Raw genomic sequence first — 17525 nt, 5'->3', positions numbered from 1 at the left:
CATTCCCGAACGAGAAAAAATTTACGAAGGATTTTTATCCGCGGAGTTCGCTGGACCACCAGCCGCCGCGTTTCAAATCGGGTTGACAGCACCCCCGGCCCCGGCCCACGCAATTTTTTTATTAAACGCACTTGAAGAAGCACTTGAAGGAAAAATAACGACGGCAGGGTCTTCGTTGTGGATCACCGGCTCGGAAAGGACCCTTCTAGCGCACTTTTTTTTTTCTTTTTTTTTTCCTCTCCTCGCGTTAGCCGCAGGGTAATCTTTTTCCAACTCGTGCGGCCAGGCTCATTCGATCCGCGCCAAGAATAGGACGATAGATAGCACGACACACGTAACAAGTGTAATAAACAAACATGCGATAAAGGAGGCGCCAAGCACCGTTCTCACTCTTTCTTCCACTCTCGCGCGCGCTATATTCGTTACATCATCAATAAGATCTAATATTTGACCGAGGGAGCAGAACCATTCGCCCAAAAATAAAAAAAAAATTAATAACATTAATAAGAAAGAAAAAACATAAAAATTTCAAATCGAAGGTATCGAAAAGCGACGACTGAATGAATTTATAAATCGACAAACGTTCGCGGCATCGACGGAAATTTAACTCATGACCAGCGGACCGCGCAAATGTAATTTCTTTTTTTTTTCTGTCACTCTTCGGCGGAATCAATTCCGCGATCTCCGGCTTCGAAACTATGAGAGAAACGACCGGCGGGCGTCGCAAACGTGGCGCCTGCTATCGTCATGGGCGTATACAGCGGATTATTAATTTTTTTTTTTTTTCTTTTATTTTTTGCAGTAACAGGCGAAGTCTCGATAGAACGCGGGACATCCGCAAGGCCGCCGCGGCAGATAAAACAGCACTCGCGTGCGTCACGCACGTACGCGAGACGGAAAAGGAAAATCCGCGATCCGTCGCGGCAACTTGTTGACGCTCGCGACAGCGACGAGAGTCCAGATCCGATCCGCGGAGCGACTTAGAGACGTGATCCGGATTCTGCGAGCGGGACGCCCACGCGAGAATTCCGCGAGAATTTACGCGCTCGGCGAGAAGCGACGGCTGCCGACGGCGCTCAGAGGATCCTCGCTCGTTAAATATTATCACGAACGAAGAAGGCTTCCCTCTCTCCCTTTCGGTCAATAAAGATTACGCGCGCCGAGCCCACAAAACACGAGATTCGTTATCTGAGAAACGTTTGCCGGAGCCGATTGGGACCGTCGCGCGCGTATATATTTAAACGCGGTTGCTCGCCAAATACGAGGGGAACGATTGCTCGAAATCTACGGAGTGCGAGACGTCAATTATCTACCCGCGCGCGGAAATAAGTTCGCCGCGGTTCCGCGGCGATCTAAATATAAATTACGAATCGCGGAGATTGTTTGCAAACAGTCTGACCACGGAAAGCCGAGGAGCGCGAAAAGACGCAACCGGCTTTGGTACCGCGATAATTATGACGCAATAAAAACTATGTTCCGTCGCGCGCGAGAAACGAAAAACCAATTTTTTTTTTTTCTACTTTGCGCGGGGCCAAAAACGGGGGCGAAAAACGTGGAAAAGCCCACCTCGCGGTCACCCACGAATCGTCTTCTGTGTCGATAGCCTCCGGCAATGACCGTGAAAGCGCGCGAGGGTGACCGGGTCAGGGCCACCCTCTCGCGAAGGGACGCGGCCCCGAAAATTCAAAGGTCGCGCGCTGTACTGCGCTCCGCGCACACGTTTTTCTAGCAACAAGTGTTCAGGCCACTCCGGCCTAAGAGCTGAATCCGCCCGAGAGATCGAACTACGTCGTTAGATCGCCCAAAAAAGTCCTCCCGAAATCCCGGCAGCCGGTGGTCCGCCTCTTCAGCTTCGCGACGTTAGACCCCGAACCTCCAGCGGAGACGATTTTTTTTCCCCTTCGTGTTTCCGCGCGGGATTAGAGATCGTTCACACCCGCTCGAAGGTGACGATTAATAGCGGTCGCACCCCGGAAACTGGCGCGTTAAGAACTTCCTCGCGCGCGCGAGAAAGAGACGGGAGCGAGCGAGGCAAGAAACTCCGATGCACCGAGAGGTGAGGCCCGCGAAATTGGACCGAGTGCCGTCGGACGTTGACGCCTCGGTAACGGTAATCCGATCCCGTCCGGATTATCGAACCGGGAGGACCGTCCTGGCGAACGAGACACGAAGGTAATCAATCGTGGAGTCGCGATAGTCACGGGCTTTCGTCGACTTCCTCGGCGGCTGGCCGACGCCAGCCTCGGTAGCTCGTGCTCAACTGGATCATACCGTCCAGGCCGGCGCGCCCGACGACGGCACGTCGGGGCTCGCGACACGCGTTGCGTGTATGAATTTTATCGGCGCGTCGTCGTCGCTTATGTGCGCGCATAAGCGACGCGCACGACCAACGGCGCGCGGACGCGGACGTTCCCCGGACGATTATAATTCAATTTGCGCGCGTTACTCTGGATTTCCTGTATACCCGGTCCTTGTGCGAAAGGTCGAAGGGAGTCGCCCGCGGATCGGGAGGACACTTTGCCGGTCTTGGATCCCGCGACGGCTCTATCGCGCGAGATAAGCGCGTCGATAAGCGTTTAAATATGTACTTACTTAGCGCGCGCAGCACAGAGAAGGCAAAAATAAACGAAAAAAAAACGCAGAGAAAAAAGAGCGAGAGAACGTGCGTTTGTCAAATAACATGTTTAACAGAAACGGGAATTTTTTGTTTAAATACTCTACGCTATTGAGATAATTCCAATGGAAACACGATCCGAGAATTTTTCTTTTTTTATGGAATATTGATGTATACGCCCTGCGTTTTAGATATTACGAGATACCGTGCAATCGCGCTGGTTGGGTCGGGCTTCTGTGATAAATAGGGTTGAGAAATACCGAGAGAGATGCGACGAAAGTGACTGCAGATTCCGTTCACCGCGCGCAATCTTGTAGATAAATTACCAGCGCCGGACAATCTTGTCACGGCGCGCCGTTTTATCGTTGACAGGAGGTGCTCTTATCGACGTTTGTGAGTTTTACAATGAGCTTTTTGTCTTTACACGATAAAGCAGATTGCGTACGCGTGCCACCACAAACTTAAAACGCTATACGTAATTTATAACGTTACATTACAATATTTAAAATGTACCTAATCGTAGAGAAGATAAGCTTTACTATTCTATTGTCTACGCGTGAGCACTGCATTACTCACTCGCTATCAAATAAAACTGTGAGGTTGCATTTTAAATTTTGAGGCCAGCTTTGTATGCGCTCTCGTTTGTATTTGCAACACTGTGATTTTCAGCACGTATACAAAATGTGCAATTCGAAAGACGAATTTCAACTTACCCCTCGTGCATCCCTGAAGAGTATGGCAGCGTGAACCGGATCTAAGCAAGCGTCGGACGCTCGATGAGGTATCGCAGGTGTTCCGAGAGACAATCTCCTCGCCGTAGGATCCAATGAACTTCTTCTGTGCGCGCCTGAAACAAACGGATTGTATGTAGTTGAATGTGATATAGAAAAATATTGTAAGAAAAAAAAAATAAAAAATAAAAAAAATTTTTAAAGTATTGCAAAAACATTAGTTAAAAAAAAAAAATCAGTAATTGATTCTACTTGTTCTGATTGCGATTAAAGTCAACTTGTCAGAAAACTTCGACATTGCCGCTTGCTTTTTGTCGCATTTTTGATCCTACAATTATCGCTGCGTCAGACCCGTTTATGACGCAAGGCTTTTAAATAAAAATAATTTATTTTTATACGACTCTTAAAGAAGCGGCTTCCTTTGCAAAATAAACATATTCTCCCCTATTGCGATCACTAATCGCAATCGTCAAGTTTGATTCAATCGAATCTAATCATGTCACATGTGTTTCTATCATTGTAAACAATTTTAATGGTTGATTAATTCAATCTTCTTGGGTTCCGATCGCAATAGTCCGTGTAACATTAGACGATTCGTCGACGGACGCGCGAAATTTGTCATCGCGATTATTACGTAAAACGTGACTCGGTTTATTTACATTCCGCCCATGAAGAAATACGACTCCCATCGTCCGGTGTATCTTTTTGCCGTGACGAGAAGGATCCAATATCACAAGCCTAACGCAACGTTTTGGAATTTCATGGGTTTTCGACTGGGACAATTCTTTTACGCAATTATTCATCCTGCTCCCTGAACTTCTCGCCGTAATCGGCGAGAAAAATTATATAATAATCTGTTTGCGATAAATGCAAATGTAACATAGCGCGTTGCGAAGCATTAATTTATGCTAATCAGAAATCTCATCTACATATCGTGAGGAGAACAGAACCCATCGCCACAATTACATAATCAATATTTATCGCATTACTCTTGAATAATTTAATAAAAAAAAAAAAGAAAAAAAAAAGAAAAAGAAAAAAGAATTAATAATTTTCTTTTTGTGTGATGTCACTCGTTTTTTTTTTCTCGGTGTAATCACCTGAGATCACGCTTCTTCGTACTTTCGTCGGCGAAAGGTTCAAGAGATCAAGCGCCTTGTTTCACGTAAGCGTTCAGAGACGAACGGCAGACGGCGAAACCGTCTCTTCGTAAAGTGGAGCGAGATCGAAATCGCGAATTTATTCGACCGATCTGGAGGGACCGAACTTTGCGGCCTTGGTCCTAGGCTCTCTTGAAATTCTGTTGTTCTCGCACACGTCTTTACGATTGAATCGTGCTTCCTCAGCGCGAGACGTTCGCCGCGATATATCCCCGGTGCTCTTTATCAGCGGTGTTTGTTTCATGAACGGCGCGTTTTGCGATACCGCTTGAGAACAAGGCGGATGCTAGCCAGACGCATTCGCGAGCAGTTCGAATCGGGAGGACGAATTTCACGAGAAGCCAACGATCGTGCGTTGCTTGACAAATTGGCCCGCTAACTGGCGAGTTCTTTAGTCGCCTCTGTCCTTGGAAGTAAAGCGTCAAGTTCAAGAGTTTTACGCCCGCGGAAGAGCTTGCGAAAGATCGAGCTAACGAGAGTCAGAAAGACATACGACACTTTGGCAAAATTAGATAATTAAAATGCCGGTTTTACATAAATTAACGTTTTTCAAAATAAAATAAAATAAAACTTATTGAAAATTTATATTGCTTAAAATAATACTAAATTACCTTTTTTTTTTTTCAAATGTATTAATGTATCATGATGTTTTTTTTCTTCTAATTAACGCAGTTAATATTAATTAACTCTTAAAAAAAAGCAAAAAAAAAAAATAAAAAAACGTCGCACTAAAAAAATGAGTAGACCGTGATAAATCAGAAACGTCAGCGATTCTCATTTCCTGTCCGATAATATCATTGTCTCGGTTTGAATGCACTTATTTTGATAGCTTCCAGGAAAACTTTTAGATACCCTGCGTTAATAAAAAAAAAGAACTGTCAACGGATTAATAATGAGCCGTCGTGCACTCGTCGCAATTGTCGTATGCGGTAACATATAACGGCACGGTCGGGTCAAGGCGAGCTACTACCAATAATCACCGAGCTTTATGAAGCCTGAGCTTGCGGGATGAAGCAAATCGTTGCGCTAGAAATAGAATCAAACCGAAGATCACAAGAAAACGCTAAAAGATCGCAATCAAACAAGGAAGAAAAAAAAAAAATCCTTCGTTGCCGAAACATAAAAACAAGTAATAAGATAAATATAATTTCTATTTAAATCTATTAACATTTATTGCACGAGATGTTTATTACGCAAAAAGGCAAAAAAAAAATCCGTCGTAAAATTCAATAAATCTTGATTAAAATATTGACGATTCCTCGTTTATGTAAAGACGCAAAAAAAAAAAATGTTTATAAGAGCCAATAAATCCGCTAATTGAAACCTCGACGAGCTCTCATTCAGAATATCCGTCGAGGAGCGTTAGTGCCGCGAGAAGTATAACGAGCGGCCAATCTCTCGGTCCATGTACGCAATTAATAATCATTCCGTGAAATGCGCGCCTACGCGCGCATCCACTGTTCGTTTCTGTTATTTACAACGCTCGCAATGCGTCGTGTCCACTAAATTGGCGTCGTGTATGAACCTGGCGTTACTCGCGGGAGTTACCGCACAGAAACAATATCATACGTGGGCCGACGATTGAGCGGCACGCGAGAGAAATCTCTCACGACCGCTACAAAAACATATTGCGCAACCAAAGTGCAGTCGGAAAATTGAAATGATATATCGGCTCGAAACAGAAGCACGATTATCCGTCCAATTACTAACATATTTTTTTCCCCCTTCCCTTTCTATTCATAACTACCGAGTTCAGCAACTTTTATCGCAAGGTCTGCATTTTTCGAGATGACTTGTTGCAAAACCGATGGATTTATTTAGTTTTTTAATTTTTTATTTTTTTACCTTGTTTTTTTTTATTATCTTTAACGTGCATATAGATAGATGCACGATATATATTTATAAAGAGAAATAAATAAAAGTTATTTAATATTTTTAATATCAAACGTTACCCCGCGAAACATTTTATCCTGCTGACATTTGTGTTACATTATCCAAAATTACTTGTCTTTCTGAAAAATTTGTTTTACGTAATTTAAAGAAAAAAAAAAAAAAAAATTCTGTGTTGGCAACGAAGCTGACCGTGTTAGTAATCTCGTAATTAATCCTTGCTGTGTAATTATATTCGCCGCGTATGTAAACGCGCTACGTCGTAGGGAAACGAGGTGGTTCACCCAGAACTCGACGAGGTCGTCGACGCTCTCGTGGAATTTCGCTTCGCGCTCGCGTTACCTTGCCTGAGTATGCTTTCGTAGATCCTGTAGGTAGTCTCGCAATCGGACTCTCGCAGTCCGCCGAGATAGTGATGCCGGGCACCACCGTCCAAGCTCTGGCTCCTGTTCCTGAAGTCCTCGCCCCGCTTTTTCGGGCTCTCGTGGCTCTCGCTTTGTCGCCTGATATGTCCCAGCCGCCTGCCGAAGTGCCGTATCATCTCCTGTATGCTGTGGTGATGGTGATGCTGCCTCTCGTGCTCGTTAGTCGGGCTGGGCGACGTCGGCGACGCCTTGCCGGCGCTCGCCGCCCGATGATGATGTTGCTGCTGATGATAATGGTGATAGTGGTGCAGGGGATGGTGATGACTGTTGCCGTGTACCGTGTGGTAGACGGACTGCTGATGATGGTTAGACGAGTTCGAGCCGTAAGACGAGCCATAGGACGAGCCGTAAGAGTACGCGGAGCTGACCGAGCCGCGTGAAACGTGTCGCTCGTGTATGCAAAGCCTGCTATCATGCTGCTGCTGCTGCTGCTGCGGGTGATTCTGACTCAGTAGGTCCTGCAGAAACTTGGTGTCCTGGTTCCGAATGTCCGACGACGTGGAGGAGATGGAGCTTCTCGTGTCGCCATTGTCAGTACCGTGATGATGGTGGGACAATAGGTGGCTTATTCCGTGCATCTCGCGAGGCCGGTGATGCGCGTGTCGCGCAAACAATGACCGATATCTCCCGTCGTGGAACCGCTACGAGTTCCGGCGCCGTTCACCGGCGGCGGGAAATTTACGGCGGCAAAGCGGGCGCCGAGTAATTCCGCGGCGAGAATTCACCCCCGTTTACAGTTACGAGAAAGCGTAACTCGCTGCGTCTCATCGATCGTGCTCGGCAATCTCGGCCCTCCGATCGTTCGTTCACCCTGCGTACACTAACAGACCACAATCGTTTCCCACTTCCTGCGCGACGACGCAAGCGAATCCCGCTGTGCGGCTCTAAGATTTAAAGGACCATTAGAACGTCCCGGGAGAGGCGGATGAAGGTTTACCGACGTGACCGATGCCTAATCTAAATTTGGTAATTACTCGACGTTTGTCTCGGAGTTGTTTATCCCGCGAAGTAGCGTGGGCGAAAGAGAAACCCTTTTTCACGCTTTACTTTTCCCGCGGGTTAAAAAAGAAGAGGAGAAAAAGCCGGACTTCACAAACGCTATATTATTCAACGGCAGCTTCACTCAGCGCAAATGAAAACGACGCCAATCCCTCGTGTCTCGTGGATAAAAATCTTTTTTTTTTCTTTTTTGCATAAAATTACATCAAAGCGTAAAGAAGAGGACGATAATACCTCTCTCATTTACATGCTTACTCGTTTAATACTACGAACTTGGTACCAATCTGTGCGTCGAAAAGTTTACGCGGAAAACGGCCGTACGCGTTTGCGTCTATCGAATCGAATATCACGCAGGAAGAAACAGGAGTCACGTCCGATGCCAATTAAATTCTGGCAGGTGATACCAACTTTTAATAAACTCCGATAGAACCCAGGTTTCCCTCGGCGAGCGTTCTCGACGAGCGATATTTAGACCTTTATTATAGATATTCCATCGGAGCCTTCTGAAAAGCTTGGCATTTGCCGAAAATAGTCCGGGGACGAATATAACGATAACATTCGCAATAACGCAAGTTTTCCTGCCGGCGGCTTTCCTTCTCTCTCTATTTCCCTCCTCTTTTCCTCTGGGAATGACTCAACGATTATGTCACGATAATCGGATTGCGCAAAACGCATCGATACACAACTGTGACGACATTCCGCGTTAAAACGCCTGAATTCCCTGGGCCGCGGACGCGCGAGATGAAAATTAGTACTCAGAAGGAAACGTTTATGACACAAGACTGATTGCGTGATTAGCGGAAGCAGTCAGTGCCGGCACCAATTATTAAAGAGTCAGGAACGACTCTTTGCGCCGCGTATCGTAACGACCGTTATCACAGTTAGTGTTATTAGTTATACTGCCACCGTCAGCGAGTTCCCTCTCCCCCGGGGCTCAAAAGCAGAGTTCCATAACTCAACTCCACGGCTCCCTTAAGCCCGTATCAGACTGGAAATTAAGTCTTAACTGAGATTGAATTGATATTTCACCGACCCGAGGAGAGAAAGAGAAAGAGAGAGCTAATATTTGATTTAGCGAGCTCCGCTTTGATTCCTCAAACTTCACTGCGATCTCAATACTTAATCTCTAATTCGAGACGGGATTTAAAAATATCCCTGATAAAACGCCGCGGCGGTGCCCCTGATTTTCAGAAACGGCGAATTTCGAGGTCGAGGGTGAGGAACTGGGTCGTATCGATCGGTAGACCTCCAGTTCTCCAGCTGTCGGGAGATGGACGTTCAAAGAAATTGTGGTCTCGTACGCGAGCAGCGTATCGACAGCGAGTGGAGTTCAATTAAAGCAGAAATTCATCGATAAAAGAACGCGCGAGCGCCTCGTTTCGAGCACGTTGCACCGAAAATCGCAGTTTCGCGAGGGAAGAGAGGAGAGAAAAAAAAAAAAGATTGGCATCAAACGTCGCGCAAAATTCCACGGCGACTGGGGAAGGGGGAAGGAGGAATACGCCTCGTTTATCTCGTTAAATGACGACGTTAGCACCGGGTTTTCGCGATGCGATAAGCGGAACGCGCGCGGGCCGGCGAGTAAAATACTGCGAAAACGAACAGCCTTGACGAACGACGCCGACTTCCTCAAAACCAATCCACCGGGACACGTGTCCGAGCTGCAGACACTCACGTACGAGTCGTTTGTATGCAAATGCGACGAGTACGCGCTTAGATTGAACGAAATTGAACGCGGGTTCTGTAAAAGTGAGCTGTGCCGTGATAAAATTCACCTGGACACGCTTCACTTTTCCGGAACGAACGTACGAAACGTACAACGACAGCGGCACGTAAATAATAAATAATGCATGACATAATGAAATAAATAAGCGAGCGGAACGCAACAGAAATTTGTCGGGAGACCGAGAAGAAGTGACGGATAACTTTCTCTTTAAAGATTCACGCGCGACCGAGTTTCTTAATGGCTTTATCGCGCTTTTTATTGCGAAGATTGAAAATGCAACGATCGAGACGTGTCCAAATATAAAATCCCGAGGGGCTCGAAGGTGGCTATCGAGATCGCAATCCCCGTGAAGACCTTGAATCGCGGAAGACCGCCCGGCTTATCTCGAGAACGAAGCACGTTTAATTTAATTTACCCAAACGCCTGCGAAGCTCGGAATAAATAATAACGTCGCCGGGATTTCTAGCTTGTTTATTTCGAAGTCGCTGAAAACGATGGATAATCATTCGCTTAAAATAAATCCCCGTGGCGCTTACTGTTAGTTAATGTGCTGCCAATTATGTTAAACACAAATTGTTTACGTTCTGCCGACGATGGAATCGTTTCAAGTTCAAGAAGAACGGCACGTACGATCGAAGGTAACTTGTACGAGGAAAAAAAAAAAAAAAGAAATAATAAAAAGAAGCGGCATGATTTCTATACGTCAGTCGATGTGCCTTCTAGACGAAGCCGAGCTTTATTTGCAATAACATTTTCTCCGCCTCGCGCGAGATTATTTTAAACAAAACGCGGCAGTGGTTTTAACTCTCGTATCTGGTGCAATCGATTGCAAAAAATATATATATATATATATATAAGCGAAAAATAAGCTGTTGATAAATAGATTTATTTACTGACGTTTATCGGGATAATCTTATAATAATCCGTCGCTGCATTATTACTAATGCGACGCGTTAAAATTTAAATCACGATCAACGAGACGTTAATCGCGTCACCGCGGAATTTCCTTTTCGTGCCATATTTTCCGAATAAAAATCAGGGTCTGAAAGTAAGTGTTTTAGAAAAAATCTCACGCCGCATCTCGTTCGGAATATTTTCCTTCCCCCCTCGGGAAGGGTTCTGACCTAACGCGACTCTAGACCGAGAAGGGGAGCACCGGATTGATCTCCCCCGTTGAAAAATTCACGATATACGCGACACAAGCCGTGGTGTTTACTCGCCGCGAGTTTAAAGCCCGTTCCTCCACGAGCGTTATCAAAAGTCGTATTCTTATCGCGCGTCGGACGATTGCGATGAAAATTACGGGGAAAAATAAGAGAGAAAACGGATCGGGCAACAGTTGGCGACTCGTTTCTGATACTTCCCGTGTCTGTACGTCTCGGGGGATGAAAAACGAATAAGTTCTCGGACTCTCAATTTCTCAGGCTCGTCGATTATTCGCCGGCCCTCCGAGACTTCTCCGCGACGTGACGCGGGCGACGTTTCCGGTTCCAAACGTGGAACAATCAATGCCGCGAATCTCTACCAGAGACCGGTTTCCTCTCAAGGCCGCCGGCGTCGGCGTCGACCAGAATCGAATCGAAGCCGCACGCGTTCCCCGCGTCGTTTCCACGCTTCTTCGCGCGGCCATGTGAGCGAGACGCGAGCATACATTTACATGTGTGTCTGCGCGGAGAGCGTCCGCGCGCCTTCATATTACGCCTCTCTAATACGTAAAAAGGGATGTGACCTTCCTCGGCGCGACCTATATCGCCGAGAGCGAAGGGGAACCCAGACGGAAACAAAAGAATTCTTTGTAACAACGCCTGTATAATAGGAGGACCGTCGTCTCGTAGCGTTCGTTCCTTCCATACCGTCTCTTTAATGCCGAATAATAAACGCGCACAGTCGAGCCCTCCGAGCGTAGACAAATTGCGAGGGAGAGCCGCGCTTGGGTACGGGAAAACAACGTCGTAGTTACGAGAGACAGAGAGAGAGAGAAAGACTGACTCACGGTCTCCGAGCGATAAAAATTCACGTTCGGTTATCCGGTTACGTAAGAACGCACGGCGGCGAAAAGACGGAAAAGAAAAAAAAAAAAGAAAAAATAAAAAAGGAAAAAAAAAGAAGCGGAAAAAATCGCGTCGACGATCCTCGCGGCGGGGTCTCCGCTCGCGAAGCTGCCTTGACTTGAAGCTCTCGGTTCGAATCACAGCGACGATAAAAGAACAGACCGATAAACCGCGTCGACGTAAAGAAGCGGAGAGGAGAGTACTTACGACGCGAGTCCTATCTTGTCTTTGATCTCTCGCGCGCGCAATTTTCTTGGGCAATTTCGACAAACGTGAGGGAAAGAGAGGAAGCCCCGCTCAGGAATCTTCGCCGATGAGCGGGGGAGAGCTGGTTCGAGTCACGCGACGCCGCGCGTCCTTCGTCCTTCGAGCGTTGCCTCACTAACCCACTGACACACCCGCGCGGAATACGCGCTGTTTACCGCCGTCGATAGACGCGGAAGATCCGAGTCACGTGGACGGAGATGCGACGCGACGCGACGCGGAATGTGACCGCGCGAGCCGGCGGCCACCCTGCGATTTCGGGCCGCGCGGACATCGATCGTCTCGCGCCGCCGTCGATGCCGCTACTGAAACACTGAAAACGTGCACAACTGCACGCCGCCGCTTCGCGTCTCGCGGCTGCCTTCGCGTCATCTGACGTCATCGGCCGGCCGGAAGCCATTCTTGCGCCATCGGCGCGCGAAGCGACGAATCTCCGAAACTGAAAGCTACCCACGCGCTCGCAGGATACGGGACCGACGCTAATATGCACATTTACCATTAAATTAATTTACTTGTTCTATTAGTTTAATCACCGCTTATTTTTATTTTATTCGATTAAAAAAAAAAGAAAAAAATTACGAGAGCAGGTTGAAATTATTCCGCGTTGATAAAAATATGAATGTAAAGGAATATCGTTATTTTTGCATTATGCACGAGGTCGTTTTCAAAGAATTGCGCAACCAAAATGTAAATATAATATTTCGTAAATATGTAAGCGACGGAATGCTTAACCAAACGTAAGATTTTAATGAGATAGTTAAATAAACGTAATTTAAATAGATATAAATTTTTAACGGGAGACGTTTAAATAAACGTGAGATTCATCAACAAGTCGAAAGGGTAATGTAAAAAAATTTACCAATAATTCACATCGTGACAGACTAGATTCGTCTGACGTGAGTCGGTCGGGCAAAAGAGATGATAGACCCCTCGCAAACACCGAGCGTGTCCGAGCAGAAATTAATATTCCACGTGCATCCTCTGTGTGCGCTAACAGCTGAAGAAATAATTCAATGACGCCTCGCGAACCCCCTCGTTGCAAAAATAGATCGTAACAGATCTGCTTATCTGCCGGCGCGCTTATCTCTTTTTCCCAAACAACGAGATTAAACAGGCTTTAATGGAACTTAATTGTGAGTACTTACTCTGCGATGCTACTTGCGCCTGATGCTGCACCGCCGCTCTCTAAAACAGAAAACGAAAGGACGAAAGTTAATCGAAAGAAACAGTCGATATTTTTTTTTTTTTTTTTTTTTTTTTTACGAACAATTTACACGCGTGTGCGATAGTCGTAAAAAACGCCTCGCGATTTCCATGCCGAGTACATTGGCTACGCAAATGCATTCCTGTTTATTGCAATTGTAACGTCGAAAGATCTTCGAAGACATGCAAATGTCGCGGAACTTTACTACATACATCGCTTTAAGCCTTTTCTTACTATTAACCACAATGTGAGAAAAATAATTTTCTTTCCGGTGCCTGCGATAACGCCAGCCACGCGAACGTCACTCGCGATTATCAGCCCTTCGCCACATTCGAACGTTTCCTTTCAATCTAGATCTCTTTCAATCAAGTCATCCTTTCAATCTAAATTCTAGACACTCGCGCGCGTTTCCGTCCGCAATCTCAACGAGCGGTTCGTGCAATTTTCTGAGGAAACGTCTCCAATTTAGAAAATAAACGAAACGTCGCGTCAGACGTTTTAAAAAAGAAGAAGAAAAAAAAGGTGAATTGAATCTAAGGATAAATACGTTTTGCAAGATCAATCGAATGCCGGACGCCTCGAGGCTCTTGGCGTCCAAGGAACGGCTTCTGGGTTTCGCACCAAACGTATCATCCTTCTTCCCGCTCTTTATCCATCGGAAGTACGAAGACATCTTCTGATAATCCGTCGCTTATCCGACACCTCCGGATCCGCCGCTGATCCGCATAACCGATCACGTCACGACCGCGTTGTTCGTCAACGTAAACGGAACACAAAGTCTTTGTTGCAATTTCCTAATTACAGACACGTGCGTTTTTTTCTTTTTTTTTTTTTTACGTAAGACCTGCCACGCAGTTGTTGGAGAACCGAAAGACACAATCACGGAATTCCCGAAGCTCTTTCCGCCCTTCTCACCCTTGAGATCTCATTACGCGCCCGAGCGCGAGGTAATTAATCCCACGGCTGCGACGTAACACGCATGTTATATATCGTACTGTCTGCGCGATAAAGAAAACGATTACTAATACAATGTGACCCATATGCCACAGGTGCAACGCACATTGTGCCGGCCGTCGTTGGATACCTCATTTCATAAACAATTGCCGACGACGTCGTTCGCTTTTCCTTCTTTTTCCGCGACAAATTTTAAGGAAAACCTTGACAATAAACAGCGTAAGAAATAAATTAAAATATATATAACGTAGTATATAAAATAATTGTACAGTGTAAAATAAAAAATTAAAAAAAAAAATTCTTTTTTTTTTTTTTTTAATTAATAATTTATTCGACGACGTCGGTGGAATTTCACAATGTTTTTCAAGAAAAGAATCTTTTTTTCTTTTCCACGCGTCGGCCGATGACGGAATTCCAACACGTGGTGTTTATCCAAGATAGTCGGTAGCACGAATACTTTGTTATCGCGATTCAAAAAACGCGTGCCGCAAACAGCCCATGATTTTTCCATTGTAAATTTCGCATTGTCAGTAACCCGACGTGACACTAGGCACTCTGGAAGAAACCGTAACTCGCCGAGAAAAGATCGCAGCCTCATCTAGGTCGCGCGGGGATCATAAATCTTTTTCAGATTCCGCGCACGCTTCACGACGGTCTCTTTTCGACGAGCGATACTTTTCGGAATCTACCGCAGCAATTCCACGCGCGTGATATACGATATCTCGAAATGCGATGCAGGAGAAAACGTTTCTGCGAACCGTGCACGGGCTTGTTCCTCGTAACCGAACTGGCTGCGCTAATCAGCACCAGTTCGGAGTTTATCTCTTTTCTTCTAATATGCACAGAGTAAGATAACCCTCTGAACTAGCGCAGGTTATTGCAGTCAGCTCGGCTGCAAAGAATGAAAGTCCCATGTCGCGAGATCTTCGGGTCGATTTTGGGTCGGAAGAGTTTTCTCTCGAAAGAGTATCCAACGCGGAAAAAAAAAAGAAAAAAAAAATACAAATATGCTCGCCGAACAGCACCCTCACAATAAATACAATTAACGTCGATCGATCGCCCTTGCAAATTTTCTTCGACCTACGAATTTACCGATAACACGCTCGCTATCGTGGAAGTGACGAGTACGCACGTTTGTTTGTCTGTTCTATTTCTTTCTTTTTTTTTTTTACACGTTTAATGTCTCACAAATAAGCGGACGAATCACCAAACGTGTCTCACGCGTTTTCTTTCTCATATCTTTCTCCGTGTAACACGCGCACACGCGAAAAACGCTACCTTCCAGCAGCAGCGACCGTGCTCGACTGCGGACACACGTTGTCGCTCTTTCGCAAGCACCGTGACAAGCACCTGTTCCCAAGGAACCGTCGCGAGCATCGCCGACCGCGCCGCATTTCGTCTTCGCAACCACGAAGAACTGTTTTCGTCGCCTATGATAATTACTGAGCAGATGACGAAATTCCATGCGCTTTTATGTGTCACGATAATCGTCTTGGACAAACAAACGTATCTTTATCGCCTGACATTTCTATCGTAGACGCTTAACAGCCGAACTGCGTGTCCTGAAGCAGAGATAACGAGATGACGAACAGAAAAATATTACGCGCTTGACTGAAAATGAAAAGTTAAATAGCAAATATGTTTAAGAATCAATTGTTTTTTTCCTTTTTCTTTTCTTTTTTTTTTTTTAAATATATATATCTATAATAGCTAATATTTTAACTACCTGTTCTCACCATTTACGGTTACCGCAAGTAAACAAAATTAAAATCTATTTTTCCAATGTACGCGACAAGTAAATTACGTTGAATACTTTATGACTTTAAACGCAGCTTAAGCACAAACAAATTAAACGGAAATCGATCTATCCTGTTTTTGTGTTCCGCTTTAATTTTTTAATAACATGTTTATATATCCCTCTTTACGTAAGAATCTTTTAACTGCATACGTGGAATGTAAATGGACTGTGAAAGTACCCTCGTACAGTAATAACACTTTTGTAAATATATTTCACAAAGTGTAATGATAAGGTTTCTTTTGATAGCCATTTTTAACTATCTCTGATAAAAATAAAAAATAAAAAAAATAAAAAATATACCATCAACATCGCCCGTTCATCACGTTTCTTCCCAGTTCATATCTAACATATCTAATTGCAATTGTAATTACACGTTACGTCATTTGACGATGCGATGTTATTATTCAACGCGCAGCTTGACAGGTAATGATTTTCTTCTTCGAGATGAGAATCGAACGACGAGAAGGTAGAAAACGTGCTTGCCTACTTTCAATATCTACATGGTAAAAAAGACGTCTGCTTTTACTAAAGCAGATTCTAAACGCGTCGATACGTACTTCGTTTTTACATAGATTACTCCTCACGTACATCACGACTTGAAACCAATATCGAACATTCCTACGTTTGTATTTGACAAAGATAAAAAAAAATAAAATTGAATATAAATTCGTAGAGTAAATAACAGCCTAGGCACTTGTACAATGTTACGTTAAATGCCAGTAGAAATACAACTCTAACATTTTTAAATAGCGCTGCTACGTAAATTCAGATACGGGTATATCCAGATTTAACGGCACCTAGATAGAAAGTTTCCTACGACGTCTCACGAAATGTATTGAAATTAAAAATATTTTTTATCGGATTAATAAATGCGTATGAACGCGACTACTATTGCGTAGAAATAGAGAACTACTTACCGCTTTCCGCTTGTCTTCCGCGCTCAAGGCACTGTGGCTCCTGTGCCTAATGAGATCCATGACTTTGCTCACAGGATTCCTACTGCTTTCTGATCCAGCTCTAGGCCGTCCACTTCCTGGCTCCTTATTCTCCTTTTGTTCCTTCTGACTTTCTCTATGATGATCCTTATCTGTATGTACATCTATCGACGAGCTTCCGTGCGATCCTCTATGCAAGGAATGCTAAACAGTCATACATTAAAAAATTAATAATATTATATTATGCCTGCGATAGAAATATATATGTACTGATTGTCTTAATCTATTGTTAATATCATAATTCGAATTTAGAATATAGACGTTAAAAATGAGATACGCATAAAATATGTATTTTATTATTTATACCTGAACGGCACTTTTCATATTAGCTATAATACTGGGTTTCCTTTTACTAGCGTCCGACTTGCTCCTCGGTCTGAAGGCATCGAAGAGCGCCGGTTTTCTCGTAGGGCTGGCGGTATCATCTGTACCACCACCGCTTCTTCGACGTTCCGCGCTATTACTACGGCTGGTTGAACCAGACCGGGTACCGGAAGTCTTTCGACCACCCTTGCTAGAACTCGATGAGCTCGTCGATGGTTCGGCCGGTTGCGGGAGAGGAGTCGACTTTCCAGAGCTAGGCGCGCTTCCATAAGAAGACTTTTTAATCGTCTTCGAATGCGAGCCCCACGTATCTACAAGTCAAATGATTTTATAAATATCGTGTTTTATTACATTCAACTTAACAGTACACAAACAAATCTATCTATCCGA

At 44.9% G+C, this 17525-nt stretch overlaps 1 protein-coding gene across 3 annotated transcripts in view; it reads right to left on the bottom strand.

The window, feature by feature from the left end:
- The window catches only part of Snf4agamma (SNF4/AMP-activated protein kinase gamma subunit), a 39187-nt gene that overhangs the window by 7729 nt on the left and 13933 nt on the right, over window positions 1-17525 (bottom strand). For all 3 annotated transcript variants that reach the window (XM_070669042.1, XM_070669041.1, XM_070669044.1), the window contains exons 5-8: window positions 17118-17446; window positions 16734-16955; window positions 13006-13045; window positions 3328-3461 (exon numbers count right to left, since the gene is read on the bottom strand). In XM_070669042.1, the coding sequence (XP_070525143.1) occupies window positions 3328-3461; window positions 13006-13045; window positions 16734-16955; window positions 17118-17446 (725 nt within the window). The remainder of the gene's footprint in view (window positions 1-3327; window positions 3462-13005; window positions 13046-16733; window positions 16956-17117; window positions 17447-17525) is intronic.

Source organism: Cardiocondyla obscurior, linkage group LG18 (assembly GCF_019399895.1).
Source record: "Cardiocondyla obscurior isolate alpha-2009 linkage group LG18, Cobs3.1, whole genome shotgun sequence".
NCBI lineage: Eukaryota > Metazoa > Arthropoda > Insecta > Hymenoptera > Formicidae > Cardiocondyla > Cardiocondyla obscurior.
This window is presented reverse-complemented; position numbering and strand designations above follow the sequence as displayed.